The following is a 26,122-nucleotide window of genomic DNA, read 5'->3' as shown; positions in this document are numbered from 1 at the left end:
ATTTGCTCCTGATACTGACTCAATGCAGCAGTCATTAGTGTAGTCTACCAAATGGTTCTAATTTTCTACCTTCTGGGAAATGGTGGGATTGGCTGTTTCTACTCTCTTTACGTTTAGACATGACTATGAGACTTACTGCCAGTGGGTTCATTCCTGAGTAGAATCTTTAAATAGAAGCTCTAGGAACCAGCCTGCGATTCGCCACATTTTCCAATCCTGGCTCAGCAATCACGGAAGCATGGAGATAGAAACTCCCTGAGTGAGATTGACATCGAGCAGAGCTCCAGATGACCTTGAGTACCTTAATAGACCTGGAGCTGAGTGAAACCAGTTGTCTTAAACCACTGAGATTTTTGGAGTTGTTCATTACTCCAAGATGACCTGGCATATCCTGACAGATACAGTTAATGTACTGTAATTTACAATTTGATAATTGGGGAAATGATAAACGAACACCCTGCATTTGTTAGAAGGTAATATTTATATGTTAATATCTCTCTTTTCAATTCCTTTCCCCAACTGCCTTTCAATTGTGTCATTGTTAGGGCACTCACATTCTCTAATATCCATTACCTGTCAATCAAATTCAAGTTAAATTTTGATAGCACACATTTTTTTTTTTTTCTCCCAGCCTGTATTTCTTCCCTTAAGCCTGCATTTCTTCTCTTGGAATGTTTACATTTTTAAAGAAGTTACCTGAAAAGATCAATGTTTTACCTAAAATCTTTAATGATGATCATCTTTATGGCCCTACAGTGAGGGGTCATTTGTGAAAAGCAGGAATTCTCAGCTTCCTCTTATTAGAACACATTGGTTTCTACTAACATGATATACATTTGACAGTGGCTTTGATATTAATGATCCATAATTCCTTGTTAATGATGATCGCATTCATGAACTTGTGTGTTCAGTATCTGACTCTTATATTTCTGGAATGGTAAAGATAAGAGGGGAAAAGATAAGAAGTGGAGGTACTACTAAAAGAATATTTCCTGGGCAGATGTATCTTTTTCAAATAATCTCTCCACTGCTTAAATGTTCCTTTATGTTAATAAATTCCTCCTAGATATGCAAAATCATCTCATCTTATGGCAGGGTTGGACAGTGGTGGAGGTGGGAAAAGAAAGGAACTAATATCCAGAGAACTATATTTTTAATCCTTCATACTTTAACATAAAGTACATGGATCCTTTGATTGGAATATTTGCCTCCTAACAGCTAGGAGGTGTTAGGGGAAGCAGTGGATGGTTGAATGGAGACGATGAGTCATTTTAGAGCCTGGGACGTGGCAGACAAACATGGCAGGCAGACACTGGGGCTTTGGCTTTGATGGAGGGAAGGCTCAGGACCTCTCAGACAGAACACAGCTGTGAGAAGGGATGTGGTAGTGGGCATAATCAAATTCCTGCTTTGTAGGTAAAAAAAAAAAAATAAATGTTGGTGTGGGTTACAGGCATTCTGAAAAATCATCTCAAGTGTCAGAAGCTACCATTTATACCTGTAATAGTTTCACTAAAGAATACCAAACATTTTTGATATTAGAATACTATCTTGCCAGGCTTTTTCCTCCTTAAAAAATGAATGTTAATTGGTTAATTAACATTTACATATCTCTCTTTTTAGGTGGTTCTTTGGAGCAATCGGAAGATCAGATGCAGAGAAACAACTATTATATTCAGAAAACAAGACGGGTGCCTTTCTAATCAGAGAAAGTGAAAGCCAAAAAGGAGAATTCTCTCTTTCAGGTATGGGTATTGTTTTGTGTCATTCAATATGAGCTTGAGAGTCTGCAGTCATGAGCTTTCTGTGTGAACATGGACACGATCATTTAAAATTTGCCTTATTTCTTATCTTTACAGTAGCACCAAAATTAATACTAAACTACTCAAGAGTAATATAAAAAATAGCCAAAAAGATATTGTCTGTGGCTAGAAGTCTCTATAAACAGTTTCAAATATATATGCTCTAGATATGAAATGGAGAACATGGATCTGCTGACATTTTCTAACTTTTGCATTACCTAGGATTCTTTTAGGGAAATGATAAGGAAGAAACAAAAACTATACTGTTGTCAAAATTATCTTGCTACAATATAATTTTTTTCTTCTTCTGGCATTTCAATTCTCTTTGCTGGTTAAACACAAAATGAATTGAAATGATTAATGCAAATATATGAGATTAACCCCATAATATGTAAAATTTGTTCAAATGTAGTTTTTCACTTAAGGATCAAGTATGTGTTTACACTGCCCCAGGAAAAAAGAAGCACAGGGGACCTGAAAATGTACTCAGTAGTTACAGGTACCTAAATATATGTCTTTGCTTTGAAAAAGCTATATTTTTAGGTATATTACCAGGTTGCAGAATATCTTTTCTTTAAGACCCTACACTAAGTCATCTCTAAATATGAGGCTTTCTCTCTTCTTGCCCCATTCTGTTCTCTGTATTGTCTCTGTATTGTCAAGGCCTGTCATTTGTGTTATCATCCCCTTTAAATAAATATTATTCTGTTTCTCCAATTAGATGTGAACCTTGTGGAGGGAGAGGCTTTGCTTCCCTATATTCCTGTTGCCCTGCAATAAATGCTGATTAAACATGATGCCCATTTGCCTCATTGTGTCTGCCTGACTCACTGAGCTGGAAATCAGGGCAGCCGTCATGATGCCGCATGAAAGCAGGCCATAATTCCACATATATTGGGAACTTTGATCTGACCTGAACTCTGGCCAGGCTGTGTGTATTTGGTACACATTATCCTTCTCCACACCTGGTAGTCCCAAATATCAGGGCAGATGGGTTGGAGCTGGAGAGAATCAAGGGCAGTGGTTTTGAGGCGGGTGTTGCCGAGGGTTCCCATACTTCAGGTCCTGACTATACTGACACTGAGTCAATGTTGTACTCCAGAACCACATGGATTCAACTTCACTACTACCTAATCCATGGATAAGAGGTTACAGTATGCTAGTTCTGACAGTTACTCTTGAAATGTGATTGTGTGTGATGTGTCAATTACCGTTTTTTTGAGACGGAGTGTCGCTCTGTTGCCAGGCTGGAGTGCAGTGGCTCACTGCAACTTCCGCCTCCCGAGTTTAAGCGATTCTCCTGCATCAGGCTCCCAAGTAGCTGGGACTACAGGGGCGCACCACTACGCCTGGCTAGTTTTTATATTTTTAGTTGGGACGGGGTTTCACCATGTTGGCCAGGATGGTCTCGATCTCCTGGCCTCGTGATCCACGCCCCCCCCCTTGGCCTCCCAAAGTGCTGGGATTACAGGCGTGAGTCACCATGCCTGGCCTGTCACTTACCTTAAATGTTGTTTATACCCAAAGTGCTAATCAAAATATCTAATGACTGATATGGGATGGGATTAGCCACTCAGAACAGATGCTCCACCAGGCTGGGACTTCACACCAGTCCACATCTGTATATCCAAGTGATATAAGTGAATATTTCATATAGCAGTGTTTTTTTCTCATTATGAAAGAAACATAAAAACTTTTCTATAAGCAAACAGATTAAAGAAGAATAATCTAGAATAAGACTTTCTAAAGATGCATTTTAAATATCAAAATACTTTTCCTGTCAGGATTTTTAAAAATTCTGGACCTATAAGTATATTTTTTAGGCATATATACATATACATACATACTCATACCCCCATACACAGAAAACACAATTTTTGTTTTGAAAATTTCTGTTCTGAAAATGAATTTTCAGAAGAGATTCTGCATCAAACATTAGCTTGTAAATAATGAAATACTTGTGTGTGTGTGTGTGTTTTGTAAACAAAATTCTCCAAAAAGGAATTAGAAAGAAAGAGACTTTATTCCAGTGAAGTTTGCAGACCCAGAAGATGCAGCCTTCTGTGTAAAACAAAGATGCATTCCAGAGAACAAAGGGAGGATTATGATTTCATAGAAAAGTTACTACCCAGGTTCCCCGTCAGTTTCATTTATGCAAATGAGGGATTCAAACTTGCTTAGTTCTGAGTGGTCAATACAGCTGAACCTTGATTGATTGTTAAAGTTGAGTCCTGATTGGTTGATACAGCTGGGTCATGATTGGCCAAGGCAAGTAAGTTCTGAAAGTCCCAAAGTTAAAGAGGTGTGGATTTTCAGGAAACTCAGAGTATATGCGTGACCTCTATCAGCAAATGGACCCTTGGTTCCATTTTAAATTTAGAGTCAGTTAGCCACTTGGGATCCATCTTGAAGGACCGGCTCTTTCAGGTTAACTTTTGTTAATAGTGTATATATCTACAAATCTATCTATATCTAGATAAATATACACACATATGTGTACAGACATATGTATATACATATGTGTGTGCATGCATGTATGCATGTATGTGTATAACATGGATCCAAGCTCCATTTTTATTTTATTTTATTTTTTTTTTCAGACAGAGTCTCACTTTGTTGACCAGGCTGGAGTGCAGTGGCGCCATGGCGGCTCACTGCCACCTCTGCCTTCTGGGTTCAAGCAATTCTCCTGCCTCAGCCTCCCCAGTAGCTGGGAATACAGGCATGTGCCACCACATCTGGCTAATTTTTGTATTTTTAGTAGGGACGGGGTTTCACCGTGTTAGCCTGGATGGTCTCAATCTCCTGACCTCGTGATCCACCCTCCCTGGCCTCCCAAAGTGCTGGGATTACAGGCGTGAACCACCACGCCCAGCCCAAGCTCCATGTTTCTTATTTCTGTCTTGCAGTATCTTGTGAACATTTTTGCACGCCCTTTAATATTCTTCTATTACTTTTAGAGGTTGCGTGGGTATATCATCATTTGTTTGACTTATTGTATATTTTGTACATTTTAATTATTTTGCTGCTATAAAATATGATACAGTGGACATCCTTACAGATAAATAGTTGAATATTTGAATATTTTCATGGTAATATATTCAGAGGAAGAAAAATCTTTTTGAAATCTTTATGCTTAATAAGAAGAGTTATAAGAGAATTCCTTGTTTAAATAAATCCCTGTTTGTTTATTTGTCTTTGGCAATACGTATCAAATTAGGTGGCAGCTATTTAGTCAAAAGCGAGATCAAATGTTTTTAGATTAGCATTAAAAATATAGAAGAATGAGGCTGGGTGTGGTGGCTCATGCCTGTAAGTAATCCCAGCACTTTGGGAGGCTGAGGTGGGTGGATCACTTGGGGCCAGAAGTTCGAGACTAGCCTGGCCAACATGGCGAAACCCTGTCTCTACTAAAAATATAAAAATTAATGGGGCGTGGTGGTGCACACCTGTAATCCCAGTTACTAGGGAGGCTGAGGCACGAGAATTGCTTGAACATGGGAGGTGGAGATTGCAGTGAGCAGAGGTCACGCCATTGTACTCCATCCTGGGTGACAGAGTGAGATTCTGTCAAAAAAAAAAAAAAAAAGAAAGGATGATATTTTCATGAGGAAAACAAACTTAAAGTAGAATTACCTGAATTATATCTTTGAATAATGGCCAGGCTACAGTGACTGTTCAGAATACTCTCTAAGTAGAATGTTATGAAACAAAACAACTTTACAGGCTTAGAACAAAATTACAAGGATATTGGCTGTTATGTGCTGTGAATACTCTAGAGCTTGCTTATGGATTTAGGAAGCTCTGCAGGCCTTGCTTAGAGACCAGCATATCATTATGATTTCTTTTCAATGAAGTCAAACAATTTAGTCTTTTAAACAAATTATCTGATTGCTGTGTATTCACTGGGGGACAAAGTAAATGCATACCATTATGTTCTACTGAAAGAAAATTTTTCTTATTAGCCAGAGAGAAGGCTATACAGGAGAAAAATGGAAAGAAAAAGGCTTTCAATATATCCACATTAAAACAAACAACCCAATTGCTGACTGTTGATTATTGCTATGGATCTTCAGATATACCACTCATAGATTTATTTCTTAGTGCAGTTGTCTTCTTAATCAGTCTGAATTGATGGTCTTAAATTTTGCTGACTGCTGTGTTGCTAAAGGAAGGCAAAAAATATCCCTTTTCTATCTCTTTCTTTCCCACATGAGTTTCCTTAGAAGTATTGTCTTTATTCCTTGAGCAACAATGGCTTGGAGCTGTCAGAGAAGAGCTTCATGAGGGTGCATGATTTATTGATGCTGAGTGGGCTGAGAAGTAGCAGCCCAAGGTTGGGTGGGTGCTAATTGGGTTGTTGTGATCCCTGAATGGCTGTCTGCTCTTGTGAGGTCTGAGTAGATCTGAAAAGAGAGTTAGGGCCATGACACCTCTCATAATGGCAAGACACTAATTAGCTGTGAATTACAGCAGCGCTTTTGGATATTACATATTATATGTGGTAGCCAGAGAATCTGTCTTCATTAGATGCATGACAGATAGTTTTAGTGACCTTACTCTTATTTGTCATCGGTAGTGAATTGTTTTTCTGATGAAAAATACCAAATTCTAACTGCATGTCAACTGGTTTGGCTATTTCATGACTTCAATCAGTTACTTTAAAGGAAACTATTGTTGTTATTACCATTAATATTAATTTGCTGGTTGGTGTTCTATAAGCATTAGTATTATTTATTGTTTAAAGTACACTTTAAAGAAAATGCACTTTAGGGTCTAAAATTGAGCTGCAGCTGAGTTTTTCAGAGGAGATTCTGCATTGAATACTCTGATTTTACTTGAGGCAACTCTGCACGTAAAAGCCTACAGAGTAGTAGAGCTTTCAGATTTTTCGTCAGTGAAACCCATTCAGCACCAAACAATAATATATTGAAGATAATTGAGAAATGACTACATTGAGGCCATAAGGCGAAAGAGCTCATCAATAATATGCAGGGTGGTGCATCTAGGAGTTGACATATACTTATACCTTTGTTTATTTCTTCAACGGCATTCCGTATGCCCATTGTGTGCCAGGCCCTCTAGTAAATGCAAGGCAGCCAAGACCAGCAAGGCACAGTCCCTGAACTCAGTCTAGAGAATAATTACAATACAGTTATTTTGTTGTGAGACAAGAGAGGGCAGGGGCCAAATCTCTGAGGGGAGTCAGGGAAGGTATCAATTTGTGTTTTAAGGTGGCTGTGTGTAAATGATTATTTCTGGCAAAGACAAATGCACAGAGTTGTGAGTTTTTCTGGTGTTTTGTGGAGTGATTGGAAGGGTGGAGGATAGTGCAGGTGTGTGGGTGCATGTGGGGAGTGGATGAAGGTGAGGAGGGATGGTAGAAAATAAGTGTGGAAAGGAAAGTTGGAGCTAGACTATTCACGACCTTGTATATCACACTGAGGAATTTGGACCTTGTTCTACAGAGCAAAGTTTTAGGCAGAAAGTAATTGGTGTAATCTGTCTGTTAGATGTTACCTTTGATGTTGAGAATGGATGAGAGATTTGTAGGCAACAGTCTGGGGGGAAATGAGAGGAACACACACGGTAGAATCACTAGTTGCTGTTTGAAATTATAGGTGCAAGATGAGCAGAGTCCATCAGCATTCTGCAGAGAGAAACGACAGATCCCAAGCTCAGCTGGCTGCACTGTCTCTGCTCTAGCAGAAGGCATCCCCAGAAGCATAGGGCCCCTCTGTTGCTGTTTCTTTTTTATGAGCAAGTATGGGAGTCGCCCAAGGACTGGGGATAAAGACTGCTTTGGTGCTAAGCAGTCTGAGTTTAGTTATCAGTTATTTGCAAGGTTCTTTAGGAAGCCCAGCACCTATGAGCTTCAAGTGCTGTGGGAAATGGCAGCTCCTTTTGCTCAGAAGAGGAAATCACTTGGCCTGTGGGAAGCTGAGTTCAGGTGCAGTCCCTATGGGGTGACAGTGAGACAGGCCTAGTGAACCCTTTGCTTTGCAATCCAGAAAGAGTTCCCAGGATTCTTTTCTACACAGTCTCCTTTCTCCATAAATGAGAGCTTGAACCAGGACAGAGTTATGAGGAATGAAGAGAAAAGAATAGAGGTGAGAAATATCTAGAAGATAAAACTGACAGAAACTGGTGACTAATCAGAAATGGGGCAAAATAAGGGAGAATGAGATCCTAGGATGGATGTCAGATCTCTGACAAGAGGGATTGGGGGATAGTGGTGTCTTTGGCTAAATGAGGTATTAAGGAGGAGATGATTTACAGAGAGAGGGGAAGGAACCAAGGGAAATAATCTCAGAGGTGCTTGAGACACATATGAGTGAACATACAAGTAGCCATTCTCTTTTTTTTTTTTTTTTTTTTTTGGTCAGGGAGACTTGTTTGTACTGATTTTGAGCAGAGTACTTTCTGTGATAAAATTTCCTCACAGTGAACTTGGAGTTCCCATGGAGTATGCAGGACTTTTATAATAGTAGTTTGTGATCACTGTGAAGTCACTTCTTGAGAATATAATAGGCCTCTCTAGTGGCATAATTTAATTGAAAAATAAGCATGTTAGAATTTTTAGAACCAAATACATGTTTTGCTCTTCAAAGTAATTGACTACCATTGTGCAAAGTATTGCACAAATGGTAGAATTGCCTTTTTAGAAAGAATACTACTTTATGTAATAATTATTTGATATCCCTTAGCTGGGGTAATTGTGTGTTCATTAAGGGCAGCTTTGATACTTGGAAGTAGGCAGAATTATCCAAAGCAACTTTCTGAATAATATGGATGATTAACTTAAATGATACTCTGGATTTGTAACTTTGTAAATATTTCTGCATGCCTTGTAATTAATTCTAAAGGCAATTCAAAAAGTAATGAGAACAGTAACAGCTTCCTTAGGAAAGTTGTGTCTCCTTTCTTGTTGACCTTGTGTGTATCCTTCATGTTGAACTTACAAATTAAAAGACTCATTTAAATTTGAGTGGCTTTTTCATTGTAGGTAAAAATATGCATCTCAAACTAGATTTTAAACTCCTTGAGTAGAAGAACATGTTTTTATTGCTTCTATTTCATGCTTCTTCTCTATCTTCATAGTTTACAGTAGAGTTTTGTAAAATCAGTAGCCACACAAACACCTCTTTACATTGTAGTCTATAAGGCGCAGAGATAATCAAGGCCATTGTCACTGCCTTAAACCTTAGAAGTCTGGGCCACGTAGGATCACAAATAATCCTCCTATCTGCTGTGTTTCAGACTTATTTTAGAAAGACAGTTTCACACCTTGACAGGTCAGTTTTTTCCAGGTAATAAGACTTTTGTAGAGGAAACACAATCAGAAAGACATATCACTTGTTAGTGTGACCCTCTATGTCTCTGCCAGACACAGAATTTGTCCCAAACTCACTTTATACAGACTCTTCAGCTACCATGATTCTGTTCAAACTTTTGAGATCTTCAGAGTCATTCTAATGTGACTCAGTCCAATCACAAAATGTTCTAAGTTTCATCATCAGTCCCTTGAGCCATTCATTCATTCTTCATTTAAAATTAATGCGAACATTGTGGCCACTAGTGTTTGTCAGTAATTCTATTACCATTAACTACAGATGTAAAGACAATTGTATGTCCCAAGAAGAGATACATATTAAACGACTGGAAAAACAAAAAAAATTGCTCCTTGAATTTATTATGCAATGAAACTTCTATGGATTCTGGGAGCATTTTGATATTGGTTAAAGATGTTTTGCTTTTTAAAAAGTGCACATGCTGCAGAAAGAGAATGTTATGTTAATAACTCCAGTATCTCATATAAAATGTGTTAAATTTTAAACATGTTGGTGCCATCTTAGAAAATGCCTTTTAATTAAAGTCATAATTTAGTTGTGTTCAGCTAAATTGCAAATATCACTGCCTATAATTGCAAGTGACTTTTTCTGTGAGTTATGGTATGTACTGCCTTTTCTAAACATTACCAGTGATAAGTTATATTTCAAATGTTTTAAATACTCTATAAAGTTAAATTAACATTTTATTATGTGCACATATATCTGTGTTTGCATCTGTACACACACATATACACGCAGATGCACAGGCAAAGAACCTTTTCCTCTAGGGCACTGGTTCATGAAGAAATCTTATATCTTACTGAAAATTCATAACTAACATTTCTAGAAATATTCTTTACAAGGCTTGTTTTCTTTTTTTCCCCTCTTTTGCTTGTCTGTGAACCCCTCATATTGACTTGTCTTAATTTTCTTTTCTTCTTTTGCTTACCTTGGTTTGTTAAAAAGATTTTTTGTATTGATATTTTGAGCAATTTGGAGGAAAACATAACAAAGAAATAATGCCTATTATTACCCTTTGGATACTGCTTTATAATAATCAATTTCAGATATTAAATAAGTAAGTAGGAAGTTGATAAGTCATGTGAGAAATTGCTATATTTTTGTAATTCATGATATATTCTACCCCCTTGATTTTTTCATTTTATTAACAGCTGAAGTAAATTGATCCTTTATTTACATTTTGTACTTTCAGATTAAGATAGTGGCTGGAGTAAGCATCCTCCTACTTCCTATTCAACTATTCAAAACATACATAAGAGATGCAGAATCATAGTAGCTGTATAAACTAAGTCTATCAACCAATGATTTCTTAGAATCTGGGTAGATATTCTCACACCATCAGTGTGAATGTAGGTTGAGATGTTGTTAAGTGGCTAGAATAGACTTTGACCTATGCATCAGATCAGTGCTAGTCAAGGTGAAGATAGGAAGATGCTTTCACTCATGCTCAGTGTGTGCCCCTGTTTTAGAGAGACAAGATGTGCAGTTAGTGGAAAACCAGGCAGCTTCTGCCCTCCTAAGTGGAACAAACTCAATGATCTGGCCCTTCCCTAGGCACCACATAGCTCCCTTCATTTCTATTTACAGATTTGTTGTCTGGTGTGGGCTTTCTTCCTGGTTTGCAGATGGCCACCTTCTTGTTGTATCCTCAGATGGCAGAGACAGAGAGAGGGCTTTGATCTCTTTTTCTTCCTATAAGGGCATTAATCCCATTATGGAGGCTCCACCCCTCATGATCTCATTTAAATTTAACCGCCTCCCAAAGGCTTCACCTCCAAACACCATCACATTGAGATTTGAGGCTTCAATATATAAATTTTGAGAAGGGGACACAATTGCAATTGCAGGTCATAACAATTGCAAAGTATTAAATTCTGTTTCTTATTGTCAGTGGCCATGCCAGTAAAGTACGGGGAGATCCACTCTTTTTCTGGCAAAATCATAGGGATTGAATATTTGTTAGACATTGCTAATATGTTTAGAGACTTAATGCATTTGCAGCCCTGCTGTGTATGAGTTAACAAAAGAAAGTAGACTCATCCAAATGCATAGCAAGGAGGACAGGCACATGTTTTTCTAAGTACCAGGTTTCTTTTCATTCAAAGATGAGTATAATGACAAAAAAAAAGGGGGGTTCATGAGATTCTGGATACCCATAACAAAATTTCCCAACTTATCTTCTAGGACCCCAATTCTTTGATAAGCCAATAGTGTTTCACTGGAAAGAGGGTTCAGCAGTTAAGTGCACTTGAAAGTACCCCATGTTACATTATCTCTGCCTTGACTTGACAAAGCATATTAAAGTCTCTGATAAGTCTTATGGCAAAGAAATAGAACTTTTTCAACCCTGAATATCTCAAACTACTTGGTCATAGAACCATTAAGTTTTCTACAAAACGTGGTTTGGGAAAAAGAATACTATAAGAGATGACAATAACGTGAAGATAGAAAACTCCTACATTTGAGACATAATTCACTGAAAGGAACAGTAGATAAATTTTGAAATCATTTGATTTGAAATCTCAGAATACAAGAAAGCACAAATTCTATGAAATTAAGTATAAAAAGCAGCATGAAAAGGCAATTGATGAGAGATATCACTTAGTGATATAAAGAGCATACTTAAGATGCTCTTTGGGGAAAAAGAATAATAGATTAAAGTTTGTGAGGACAGATGATGCACAAAGAGGAGGCATTTCTTTGAAATTTATTAGAATAATTAAATGCAAGCAATAGTTAAATATGTAGCATAAGAAAGCTTTCCTGAGTTCTTTTTTATTTTTCAAGAAAGCATGCTTACATTTACCCTTAATTTTTTTTTATTTGTGTAAATTTGTGGGGTATAAGTATAGTTTTGTTATATGAATGTATGGTGTAGTGGTGAAGTCAGGCCAAGCCCTCTTTTATATTAATGTTTAAATTCGTGTTGGCAGATTGAAAATACAGTATTTCAAGCAAAATAAGTGAAAATATTTATACCTAGGGCATCTTTTCAAGATATTATAATATCAAGGAAAAATGAAAAAAATTCTGTGAACATCCAGGGAAAAAATAAGTTAATCACAAAAGAATGAGAATTGAGTTGGCTTCAGAATTCTTCACAGCATTACATATCAAAACTCAATAAAAACATATAAAAACTTTCTTATTTTTCTCATAACTTATTTAAAAAGTTGATAAGTATACATTTTGCCTGACTGTTGATAAAGTTGATAACTGCATACTTCCACCTAAAATTACTAAATGTTAACACCTTGTGACATTTACTTTCTCCCTCTCTCTCCTTTATTTGTATATCTACATACATCCATGTATAGGTTGTAGATATCATGTCACCTCAACTTTAAAAACTTTAGCATTAGTATTTATGTCTTATGAATAAGGACACTCTCCTACATTATTACATTTCCATTATTAAACCTAGAAAATTTCAGATGGATATGACAATATTATCTATTACAGAGTTCATACTCGAATCTCTCCAAATGTCCTTTCTGGTTCTCTATTTATTTGCTTTTTGATATAATAGATAGCAGTTTATGCATTGCTTTGGTTATTGTATCTCATTCTCTTTTATTTAGAGGAGTCAAAAGCCTTCAACAGCTCTCCTTTACAAACCTCATACATTCCTATTTACCTTGACATTTAAGCCCTTCATAGCCTTGCTAAAAGCTATTTCTTGCCTAATCGTTTGTATTACTTTAAGTCAAACTATGCTATGCTATGACATAAGCTATTGCATGATTAAGACTTGCACTTCCCATCTTCTAAACCTTTCTCTTTACTTTCTTTGAGCAAGGTACTCAAGACATAGCATGGTGTTTTGCATGTTGAAGTCTGTTTTTGATAACTGTTTTCTTATAAAGTTTGAATTGTTTTAATAAGAATGGTACTGTTTTTTTTTTTCCTGGCCTCAATTTGTCTTTATATAGAAAAGAAATTTTCAAAAATATTTGGAGAAACACTTTGAATTATTTTTAACCATTCATTTAATCATCGATTCATACATTTACTCATTTATCATAGAACTTTCATTTGTGTTTACTATGTGACATAATTATGTAAGCAAATAAATAGGTCACACTATGACAAGCATAATAATCAAGTTATATGCCAAGTGATTTAAAACCCAGAAAAGAGAGCAATTACTTCTTTTGAAGGGATTTATAAGGGAGGGCATTACAGGAGATGAGACAACAAACACCACTATACTTAGTAGAGAGTAAAAGCAAATGGAAAATAGTGGCACAGAATTTGTTTTTCTGTTAAGACAATGTTTATTATTAAGAACCTTTCTTACTTTGAAAGAGCAAAGGATGAATGAAATGAAAAAGTTATTTCTTTGAAAGGATAAAGAAAATAGACTATTAGCTAGGTTAACTAAAAGAAAGAAACAAAAAGAGAGAGAGAGAAGATTCAAAGAAGCACAGTCAGAAATGATAAAGTGACATTATGACTGGGAAATAAAATTTTTGGGAAATAAAATTCCCAAAATAGACCAATAATTAATACTGAAACTGAATCAGTAATAAAAAAATCTACCACTAACAACAAAAATCCCAGGACCGGACAGATTCACAGCTAAGTTATACTAGACATACAAAGAAGAGCTAGGATCAATGTTACTGCAACTATTCAAAAAAATTGAGGAGGAGGGATTCCTCTCTAACTCATTCTACAAAATCATTATCATCCTGATACCAAAATCTGGCAAGGATAACAAAAAAAGAAAACTGTAGGCTAATATCCCTGATGAACATGGATACAAAAATCCTCAACAAAATACTAGCAAACTGAATTCAACAGTATACCAAAAAGATAATTCATCATGATCAAGTGGGTTTTATTTCAGGAATAAATGGAGGATGATTCAACATATGCAAATTGATCAATGTAACTCACCACATAAACAGAATTAAAAACAAAAATTATGCAACCATCTCAACAGATGCAGGAAAAACATTCAATAAAATCCAACATTCCTTCATAATAAAAACTCTGAACAAACTATGCATCAAAGGAACATAACTCAAAATAATAAGAGCCTTAGATGATAAACCCACAGCCAACATCATACTGAATGGGAAAAAGTTGAAAGCATTCTTTCTAAGAACCGGAACAAAACAAGGATGTCTGCTCTCAGCACTCCTATTCAATATAGTACTGGAAATTGTAGCCAGAGCAATCAGACAAGAAAAAGAAATAAAAGTCATTTAAATTGGAAAAGTGGAATTCAAATTGTCTCTCTTCACCGATGACGTGATCTTACACCTAGAAAACCTGAGAGATTTCTCCAAAAGACTCCTAGACTTGATAAATAACTTCAGTAAAGTTTTCAGATACAAAATTAACATATAAAAATCAGTTGCATTTTTATACACAAACAGCAGTCAACCTGAGAACCAATCAAGAACTGAACCTTATTTGCAATAGCCACAACAAAGGTAAAATAGTTAGGAATGCATTTAGCCAAGATGGTGAAAGACCTCTACAAGGACAACTATAAAACACTGATGAAAGAAACAGTAGATGACACAAACAAATGGAAAAAACATCCCATGCTCATGGATAGGAAGAATAATATCATTAAAATGACTATACTGCCCAAGGCAATCTACAAATTCAATGCAGTTTCTATCAAATTACCAATGTCATATTTCACAGAATTAGAAAAAAAATTCTAAAATTCACATGGCACCAAAAATACCACAAATAGCCAAAGCAATCCTAAGCAAAAGGAACAAAGTTGGAGGCATCACATTACCCAACTTCATGCTATATTACAAGGCTATAATAAGTACAACAGAATGGTAATGGTACAAAAGTAGGCACACAGATCAATAGAACAGAATAGATAACCCAAGAATAAAGCCACATAGCCAAAACCAACTGATCTTCAACAAAAGTTGACAAATTCAACCATAACGAAAGGACACCCTATGCAATATATTGTGCTGGGAAAATTGTGTAGCCATAGGCAGAAGAATGAAACTGGACCTCTGTTTCTACATACAAAAATTAACCCAAGATGGATTAAAGACTTAAATGTGATACTTGAACCTATAAAAGTCCTAGAGGAAAACCTAGGAAAATCTCTTTCAGACATTGACCTAGGAAAAGATCTCAAAAGCAAATGCAACACAAACAAAAATAGACAAATGGGACTTAATTAAACTAAAGAGCTTCTGCACAGCAAAAGAAGCAATCAACAGAGTAAACAGGCAGCCTACAGAATGGGAGAAAATATTTGCAAATTATGCATTCAGCAAAGGATTAATGTCCAGAGTCTATAAAGAACTCAAACTAATCAACAAGAAAATAACAACTCCATTAAAAAGTAAGTTGAGGACAGGAACAGACATTCCTCAAAAGACACAGAAGCAACCAACAAACACGAAAAAATACTCAACATTGCTAATCCTCAGAGAAATGAAAATTAAAACCATAATGAGATACCATCCCACACCATTCAGAATAGCTACTATTAAAACATCAAGAAATAAAAGATACTGGTGAGGATGCGGAGAAAAGGGAATGCTTGTGCACTGGTAGTGGGAGTGTAAATTAGTACAACTCCTATGGAAAACAGTGTGGACATTTCTCAAAGAACTGAAAATAGACCTACCATTTGACTGAGCAATCCCACTACTGGGTATTTACACAAAGTGAAAGAAATGGTTATCCCAAAAAGACACCTGCACCTGTATGTTTATTTGCAGCAGTATGCACAATAGCAAGGTCATGTGGTATCAACATAAGTGTCAATCAATGGTTGATTGAATAAAGAAAATGTGGTATGTATATACCATGGAGTACTATACTAAGAAAGAATGAAATCATGTTCTCTGCAGCAACATGGATGGAACTGGAGGGCATTATCCTTAGTGAAATAACTCAAAAACAGAAAACCAATTATCACATGTTCTCACTTACAAGTGGAAGTTAAACAATGGGTACATGAACATAAAAATGGAAATAATAGACACTGGGGACTCAACAAAGGGGTAGGATGGGAAGGGAGTGAGAGTTTAAAAATGTATCTATTAGGTACAAAGCTTACTATTTGGGTGATGGGTTCACTAGGAAGCCAAACTTCACCATTATGCAATATATCAATATAACAAACCTGCATATGTACCCCCAAATCTAAAATAAAATAGATAAATAAAAGAATTGGAAAATGTTTTCTGTGATGCACTTTTGAACCATTTAGGAAATAAAAAGGAGATCTGTAAATTGTTAGTCTATTACCACCATTATGCTTGAATAACTAACAAAGGTACTGGATTGTATATATTATCAATTTGGCCATGATAAATCCAATATGGATAGTATTTTTGGATAGCTAGAAAGTGCCAGAACTGAGATTGACTGGTCTCTCTGCTTCTCAGACCTAGATATCATGTAGACATAATGATCTCAAACTGAAAAAAAGGGGAAGAATTTAAAAAATTAAGCAGTGGAAGGCAGAGGGAGATGAAGAGATTCTTTGCCTCCTTCTGTCTGAAGAACATTTGAGAAGACCTGGTGCCGGGTTTTGGATTGAACAGGAAATTAAAGCTCTGGCCCTGGTGATGAAAGTCAGTCAGAAAGAGGGCATCCAGTTCCTCTTTCTTTCCACTGGGCTTGAGAAATTAAGTCCAGTTTGTATTTCAGGTAAATAACAACTAAATAAATGTTTGAATCTTAAGGCTGCCTGATTCTTAAATCAAATAAGGTATGTAAGAAATTTATGTTTGTTATTCCACGTGGCAAAAATATGTTATTGAAAAAATAATGTGAAATGAAGTCCAAGTAGTGTATTGCGTATACAAACAGGGACACTGTGATGTTGAGTGCTACCCAACTCTTCCCTCCATACTCTTAATTTACATCTGTGGGCCACTGGAGGGCTTTCACTCAAACATGTGCTCCCTCTTGTGGCACGTCAGAAATAACATGCCATCATGTAGACAAAACATAGAAGGTTTTTGTTAACTTTGTTTGTTTTTAGTTTTCATGACCCATTAATTCATAAAAAGAAGAATATATGATTTTCGTCGAAAACAAATGTACAATTTAAAAGCATTTTTAGTAATTTATGCTATATGAAACCACTTCCATACAGTAGCAGTTTTGCTTTATGAACGTTAGAAAATTGACCAAAGCTTAATTTTTCTTAATGGTTTAGACATCTAGTTTTTATAAGGTGATAGTTACACAAAATGTGTTCATGATATAAAAATGAATGAAATAAACACAATCCAATTTAATAAGTTATTATTTCTAATTTTAAATCATGTATCTAAAATGATATATGCACATTAGCTGCTTTATAACTATTTATCAGCATCCTGTCAATCATGAAGTCATTTCTAATGCATTTTAGAAACATGCCTTGCATTATATTATTAGAAAATTTGGCACAGGAACTGCAATCTGAGAAACTATTTTGTTGTCTTAAAAGCCTATGCATTGCCGGAATTTTATTTTCCTATTTGTTTCAGCAGAGCAGGGACTTTCTTTCAATCCCCTCTCTCTGCAGAGCTATCTCTTTACCACCTGCAGATGTTTGTAAAAAAGATTTTGTGAAAAGTAAAGTAAGTAGGAAGCACAAGCATAAAAGAAGGAAAAATAAGCAAAAATTATACTTTCACTTTTATGTAATTATAGTGAACAGCACTTTCTATATATCTGTTGTATGTATAGTCCCGAACAAAGAGATGATCCACGCCTTAAAGAACTTGTGATTCATTCACAAACCCATGCATTCATTCATCAAATATTTATTTAATGCCTACTAAGTGCCAGTGAGTATTCAGAGGGCTGGACTAAATGGCAAATGATACAGTTCCTGCGTTGTGAAGCATATGTTCTAATTGGCAGTAGAGAGGAAATGCCAACTGAATGAAAAGAGACACTCATATAGGAAAGATATTAATGTGTTGTGTTACTCTGGTTTTTATAAGATAAGCAAGTGGTCAAAATCAAGGAAAACACTTAATTTTATGTGTGTAATAATAATGAGTTAGAGTAGAAATGAGGATTACTTTCTTATGTCTTCAATTTGTAAGAAATCTGAAAGCAGAATTTTATGCTAAGATTATCTCGGTTGGAAGGATAAGGTCATCAGAGCTCCAAATGCATTCTCCCATTAAGAATATTGCAGTTTATGATAATGAACTCTGCAGCCAGGGTGCTTGGGTTTGGGTTCTTTCTATTACTAGAACTGTGGCTTTAGGCAAGTCACTTAGCCTCTCCATGCCTCAGTTTCCTTTTCAGCAAAATGGAGATAAAAAATAGTACCTACCTCTCGGTGGTGGTGTTTGGATTAAATGAGTTAATGCATGAAAACTTCTTAGAACATAGCCTGGCACATAGCGAGCAAAATCAGTATTTGCTATTGTCATTAGCACTCAAGCCTGAGCAATAAAGAGCCTTCGTAGAACTTGTCCCGTGATTGTAGCTTGGCATCCATGGCCTATGAAGAGATTGAGATGATATGATAATTGCCTGTGGGAAGGAAGGAAGAAGGTACTGGGTTTGTTCTTTTCTCTCTGGAATTTGTGATGTAGCTTCAGCATTTTGTTTTGTTTGTTTGGATAATTTAGTTTGCAAAAAAATGAGAATTAGGCAAATTAATGGAGCTGCTATCAGGGGTAGAAGGGATGCCCACAGAGCAGAATCCCAGTGTCAACACACATTACTCGATGTATAACCCACCACATTTATTTCCCTGGATGTGCCTTGTCACAATAATGAGTCTCTAGAATTTTCAGATTTCATCCAAATGTTTGTGGTTCAGTTTTCTCTTTCAGAGAGTAGAGATCATAATTTTTCTCCACCACGTTTGAATGTTCTGATAACTTTATTTCTGTAAACCTTCTTGCTAGAATCTTAGAAGTAGAGAACTTGAACTGAAGAGATCACCTCATTAAAACACTGTTTTCGTAACTGAAGGAATTAAAGGCTAGATAGAGTGTTACTCATCCATGTTAACATGACTAGATGTGAGCAGATAGCTCTAAAACAGGATCTGTTAATATTTTTTAAGTATTATTCAGAAGTCACAGTGCTTTCTTTGAAATGTCCTGTATTAATCACTTTTGCCCATAAATCTAAGTGGTTTAATCAAGCCATATAATGGCTGCTGGTTTGGTCATGGCTCGACTGGGCTCTGTCTAAGGTAGACAGACCTAGGGTAATCTCCATGTATCTTTCATTCTGGAACTCAGGCTAAAGGAGCTGCTGCTATGTGAGTCATGGGTTTCTCATGGCGGAGAGCAGAAGACTAAGAAGAAGCAAACCAAATTATTTAAAGCTTCTGCGAAGACAGCCGTTTGTCATGGTTGCCCCTACTCAGTTCACCAAAGCAAGTCATTTGGCCACATCCTGAGTAAGTGGGATGGAGAAGAATGTTGCATCTAATTGAGAGTCATGGCAAAGGCTAGGAGAGAATGAATAATTAACCCCATGTTTCACATAAATAGTCCCAGACATAAATTTGTACACATATTAATGGTATAAAAATAGCCTCAAATAACTGTTTCCCCCCACCAAAAGGCAACATCACTGTATTGAAAAGTTGTCTATTATAAAATATATGTATAATATAAGCACTTAGCATTCTAATCATAATGATTTTGCTGCTTGTTGGGAGAAAGTATTGATACTTTCTTCTTTATCTTTTTTCTTTATCTCAAAATCACTCCAGATTAGAAATCAGAAGCTCTGGGCATCCACTACGTGAGCCTCTGTTTCATCATCTGTAAAATAGTTGTAGCATCAGTCCTGTCTACGTTATTGGTTGATGAGAATAATATCTACAGAGTGCTTCCCTTGTGCTAGACACTGTCCTGAACATTTCTACATGTTTTAGCATATTTATGTGAAGTAGGTACTATTATTACCACCAATTTACAGTGGAAGAAACTGCGTCATGGAGTAGCTGTCCAAGGTCACACAGCTAGAAAGTAAAGAATCTGAGGTTTATAGCCAGGCTATCTGACTCAGAACTTATGTGGACATCCACCCCATTGTACAATAAAAAAGAGTATGTGAAAATTCTTTGCAAACTCTAATAAAGAAATATAAGATTGAGATCTCATTCATCATTCTTTTTAAAAATAAACATTGTAGCATTTAAATATTTAAACACATTACTAAAAATTGTAGTTGCAGTGTTTTGCCCTCACCACTGTCTCTATCCTTGTCTTATATCCTAGTCCCTGAAAGGAAAAGTAACCACCCAAAGAGAGCTCATGAAAGGGCTGGGCTTAGTGAGGCCATTTGTGTGGGGTTTTGGAAACAAGTAGTAGTAGTTGCTATGCATGGAATGCTCACCCTGATTTAGGTGTATTTATTATCATCTTCACCATGATCCTGCAGGGAGTGTTCTTTTTGGCTTTACGGTGAGGAAACTGAGGCTTAGAGAAGATGAATTAATTGATTTACATGTAAGTAGCAGATCTCATTTCCAATCCAGCTCTCTGTGAGACCATGCTCAGGCTCTTCCCCACCATGCTGCCTTTCTAGTACAAGGCTCAGGGTGATGTCATTGTAATCGTCAGATGGTATTCCACCCACAAGGATGTGCTTATTGAAGCTTTCTTGAATTGTGATAGAAAAATGCTCTGTGAGCTCTCTAAATTAAGATCTCCAAATGAAGATCTCTAAATTATCACCGAATTGGCACATCAAAACAAATTTGTTTCAAAAAGTAGATCAAATTCATTCACTGGGCTTTAGTAAATTCACAACAGAAGTGGATACTGATCGTGTGATTCAAAGTCTAATTCAGAAGCTATTGGAGTTTTTTTTTTCTTTGTTTTTTTTTTTTTTTTTTTTTTAATCTCCCCTTAGACTTTGTGTGAATGGGAGAGGGAAACAGGTACAGGATATTTCAACTGAGATTTCAGGGAAAAAAAAACAAAACAAAAAGCAAGAGGAATAAACATCAAAACTCATGGAACAGGCCATGTTCTGCTTGGGACTTACTTCTGTAGATTCATTATTAGTGCATCCATTTGTTTATCTACCTATCCACCAAACATGTGCTGAGAACTCTTATTGAGCCAATAGGTTGCAGAGCACAGACATCAAACTATTTGGATTTCAGTTTCAGCTCCATCACTTAATAGTTGAGTGGTATTGAACAAACTGTTTAAGCCATCTCAGCTTCACTTTCCCATATCAGGAGTGATGTGAGAATTCATTGAGATAATGTGTGTGAAGGTCTTGGCACCATGTTTGACATACAATAAGAGCTCAATAAATATTAGTCATGATGATGACGAGAATGATAATGCTGATTTGAAAATTTCGTGCTAAGTACTAGGATAATAAAGAAGATATGGTCTCTACAATCAAAGGGCTCAAAGTCCAGTAGGAGAAGTACAGGGTAAATATATAAGCAATGATGTGGAATGAATTCAATAACAGAGGTAGATACACAATGGATGCTAAGGACGAAGTGAGCTACTCTGCTCGCTTACACCAGGCAGTTTAATAAAGGAGGAGATGCCTGAGCTGGGCCTTGAAAAATGAATTACCCTGTAATGTGTAAATAGAATGATATTCTACTTTAACAGTTTGTGAAAATGCACAGAGATAGAAAACACCATAGTACATTCAGGGAGCGACAAATAAGCATTTAAACCTTGAGGATAAGATGCAATGGAGAATTCTGTTATGGGGTCTGAACTTTAGGCAGTAGGGAAACACTTGAAGAGCTTTAAAGGGGACAGTAACAAGGTCAGATTTGCATTTTAGAAAGATGATGTTGGTGACTGGAAGATGGACAGTGAGGCTGGAGACATGGAAAACAGACTATGAGCTACTGAAACACTCTAGGCAGAGAAACAGCAAGGTGATGGTAGTGCAGAGGACAAATTGATAGAGTATAATGCCCAGCCAGAGGTAAGAAGGCAGGAAGAGAGGAATCCAGCTTTCATGTCTGGGTTTCAGAATACCAGTGCCATTCATTGAGAGAGAGGAGTCAAGATGGGGAGGACACTTGGGGAATAAGATAATGTGAATTGAAATTTTGGTTTGTATCTGTAAGACTAAGGAAAATAGAGTTATGGTATTAGATGGAGAAAAATACTGTAAGAAGGTAATGTGCAACCTAGTATTTCCCTTTAAGAGGTGTCAGTCGTAGAATAGACTTTATCCAAAGCATTATCATCATCTTGTTAAATAGTAGCTCCAAGTTTACTTGCTTTTGGAGCTGTGAGCAGTGCCTTGTGATAGCTGCCTAAAAGTGCTTGCTGGTTGACAATAGAGGGAGATATGTAGGGATTAAGAGTGTGGGCTTCAGAATCTCACTACCTGGTTTTGAACCATAGCACTCATAGATATTTGCTCTGTATCCTGGGACAAATTACTTGATCTCTTCATAAACTAGTTTTCTCCACTGTAAACCCCATCAGGTTGTTATGAGGATTAGACAAAATATTACATTAAAAAGCACTTAGCACAGTACTTGCTTAGGTCAGGTGCTCAATACAACTTCAATAGATTTTTTTTTTTTTGAGATAGAGTCTCACTCTATTGCCCAGGCTGGAGTGCAGTGGTACAATCCTGGCTCACTGCAACCTTCCCCTCCCATGTTCAAGCAATTCTTGTGCCTCAGCCTCCCTAGTAGCTGGGATTAGAGGTACATGCCACCATTCCTGGCTAAATTTTATATTTTTAGTAGAGATGGGGTTTCACCATATTGGCTAGGCTGGTCTCAAACTCCTGACCTCAAGTGATCCACCTGCTTCAGCCTCCCAAAGTGCTGCGATTACAGGCATGAACCACCCCACCAAGCCTCAATAGCTTTTATTATTACTCATAAAGAATGCTACGTTTTGCACTGAAAGATGGAGCTGTTGGCCCACCTTTCATTGGAATGTGTACTTTGAGCTGTTTTTCTAGGAATAGTGATGAATAAGACTGAGTAATTCACAGTTGTTCACCCGGTTCACCCCTGAATGAGTAAGGGTCATTAGGAAGATGATTAGCCAGCCTTCAAAGTGCAGGCTGTAACTAAGGGGTGGCTTTTCTTTATGTGAAGTGTTTACTTGTATGTGACCTGACCTACATTTGCACCAAACAATGACAAATAAAAGTAAACAGAGTCTACTCTCTTTAATTGTATTAGTCAGGGTTCTCTAGAGAAACAGAACTGGTAAAGTATATATATGTGGAAATTTATTATGGGAATTGGCTCACAAAATTGTGGAGGCTGAGAGGTCCCATGATCTGCCATCTACAAGATGGAAACCCAGGAAGACTGGTAGTGGTATAATTATTCAGTCAGAGGCCTCTGAAGGCCTGAGAAGTGGGAGAGCTAATGGTGTGAGTCTTAGAACTCAAAGGCTTGAGAACCAGGAGCTCTGATGTACAAGTGCAGGAAAGGATGGACGTCCAGGAGAGAGAGTGAAGTTGCCCATCATACCTTTTTCGTTCTATTCAGGGCCTCAATGGATTGTAGGATGCTGGCCCACATTGATGAGGGAAGATCTTCTTTACTAATTCAAATGCTAATCTCTTCTGGAGACATCTTCACAGATACTCCCAGAAATAACACTTTACCAGCTATCAAGGCATTTCTTAGCTCAGTCAATTTGACACATAAAAGTAACCATCACAGTAACCTTTGTCTAATCCTTGTCTGAAATAAACAGCATGGGTCCTCATTAAATATGATGAAATTTCCAAGAAATAGAGCTATCTGCTTGTAGAAATGAGAATTAATAATTATCAAATTACCAATAGTTTTCTTGTATAAGTAGAAACAAGGTGAAAAAATGAAATACAATAATCTGCTATGAAAATAAATTCTAATACAAAAAATACTCCTTTGTATTTCCAAAGGAGATAAAAATTGATTTCAAGGTATTTTAATTACCGTTTGTTACCTTTCTGTATGACTTTCGTGTTTACCCTGTTCAACATGTCTACTAATTACTGAAATTGGGTGGGGAAAAAGAGAAGAGGAATTGAGTCCCAAGATTTTCCCTCATTATGGGGAAGGCTTTTTGAGAGTTTTAGGAGAGTTTTGAGAGAGAAGGGAAAGATTTCCCTCAGAAAGCTTTGGAACATATAACATCCTACTGAGAAAATAATAAGTTCTTACCTTTTTTTCTTTGATCGAGAAATAGGAAATTAGTGGTTAAATGTTTCTATTGTTTCTACTATCACTCATATGGCTAGACTTAGATTCCAGCTCTGAAAACAACTAACAGTGTACTTCAGACCTCTAGATTTTGTTTTTCTCATCAGTAAAAGAAAAAAAATTAAACCATCTTTAAAATTTCTGATGGTTCACATATCATATTCTCTTTTCTCCATTTCTTTTCATTAATAGAATAAGAGAAGTTGTGAAGAATGTCTAGTTAGTCTACTACTGTATTGTCTTTGCTGAGGAATCTCTCATAATTTGAAGCTTCAAACCTCCCATAAACAAAAATCCCAGAGAATCAGCCTATTTTATTGTTGGCCAGTTCAGTTCATTACTAATTCTTTCTTATGTTTAGTAAGTGTGCTGTGTCATTTGATTATCTTTTCATTTGTGCATGTATTTCCATATATCTCCAAAAGGTTTTAAGTCAGCATATAATGCTGAAACATAATATAAAATATAGCTAAACATAAAAAAGACAAAATCAATGAAAAAGAACAGAGAAATAGATCATGCTGAGTCTCTAACAGAAGATAATTATCACAGTTAAGAAATCAGTTTAGCCAGGGGTTCTCTGGCAGATAAGGCAAAAAGGGAAACACATTGTGCTTCTCACTGGCTTTTGTATAAGAGGAGACACATTATAATTTTAAGCATTAAGTTCAAAGAGAAATGAGTTCATGAGGTCTTTATGGAAAGAATATCAAGTATCATACCAGACAGTGTCTTCAGCAAAATGTCCAGACATTGCCTTTAAGTTGTTAATTCTCATACTGCTTTTCTAAAAAAGCTGGAAGCATTATGTGTATGTTTTTATTTTAAAGGCAGTATAACTTTATTACAGTTGGTTTGGAAAGCAGAGGGAGTAAAACATCCACAAATCTGCCAATCTAACACAATTATTTTCATGTTGACAAATTTAATCATCTTTTCCCACATGCAATTATGGTTTCCACAAGGAACCTCAGCTGGATTCCTTTAGCAGTAAAGGGCTCTAGGACATGTGAGCTGCCAGATGTATCCTCATGTTTCCGTATGATATTCTCTTAATTTTGTATCCCACCATTTCACTTAATACATTTTACATATTTTTCTTTTTGCTAGATAATTTTTACAATTATATAATTTTAAAAACGACTCTGAATTTTCAGATTTACTACAATTTAACAGTCATTTAATCCTAGAAAAATGCTGCAGTGAACATTCTTGTGCAAATTGCTTTTCCTCTTCTGGGTGGTGAACTGTGTTGTTGTGGTTTCCCATACAAATACCTTTATTGAATTCCCTGTTGGTAACTGGTCCGTATTAATGGACATTGTAAGAGTCAGTTCTTTGCAATATATTGGTGTACTTACTATTAACAATGTTAATGATGATATTGCTCATTGTATTTTTTGTGTTTTCCTTAAGAGGACATAATGTGAGAAATTTCTCTCTCTCATTTTAATATCAGAAATATAGTCATGCGTGACTTAACTACCAGGATATGTTCTGAGAAATGTGTCATTAGGTGAGTCCATTGTGTGGATATCACCAAGTGTACTCACACAAACCTAGATGCTATAGCCTACTACACACTTAAGCTCTGTGGTATAGCCTATTGCTCCTAGGCTACAAACCTGTACAGGATGTCCCTAAACTGAATACTGTAGGCAACTGTAACACAATAGTATTTGTGTATTTATATCTAAACATATAAGAGACACAGTAACAACATGGTTTAAAATATTAGAAATGTTACACCTGTATAAGCAACTTACATGAATGTAACTTGCAGGACTCAAGTTGTAGGACTCTGGGTGGGTCAGTGAAGGCGTGTG

The 26,122-nt window shown here is 36.4% G+C and overlaps 1 protein-coding gene across 8 annotated transcripts in view; it reads left to right on the top strand.

Annotated features, from left to right (window-relative positions):
* The window catches only part of FRK (fyn related Src family tyrosine kinase), a 167,319-nt gene that overhangs the window by 101,665 nt on the left and 39,532 nt on the right, over positions 1-26,122 (top strand). For 7 of the 8 annotated variants that reach the window (XM_054491775.2, XM_054491772.2, XM_063666518.1 and 4 more), the window contains one exon: positions 1,624-1,745. In XM_054491775.2, the coding sequence (XP_054347750.1) occupies positions 1,624-1,745 (122 nt within the window). Of the gene's footprint in view, positions 1-24; positions 474-1,623; positions 1,746-26,122 lie in introns of those variants that run through there. The other variant, XM_054491774.2, reaches the window with a different exon arrangement.

This window comes from Pongo pygmaeus, chromosome 5, assembly GCF_028885625.2.
Source record: "Pongo pygmaeus isolate AG05252 chromosome 5, NHGRI_mPonPyg2-v2.0_pri, whole genome shotgun sequence".
Taxonomy (NCBI): Eukaryota; Metazoa; Chordata; class Mammalia; order Primates; family Hominidae; genus Pongo; species Pongo pygmaeus.
Note: the sequence above shows the minus strand (reverse complement) of the source record. Positions and strands in the feature narration are given on the sequence as shown.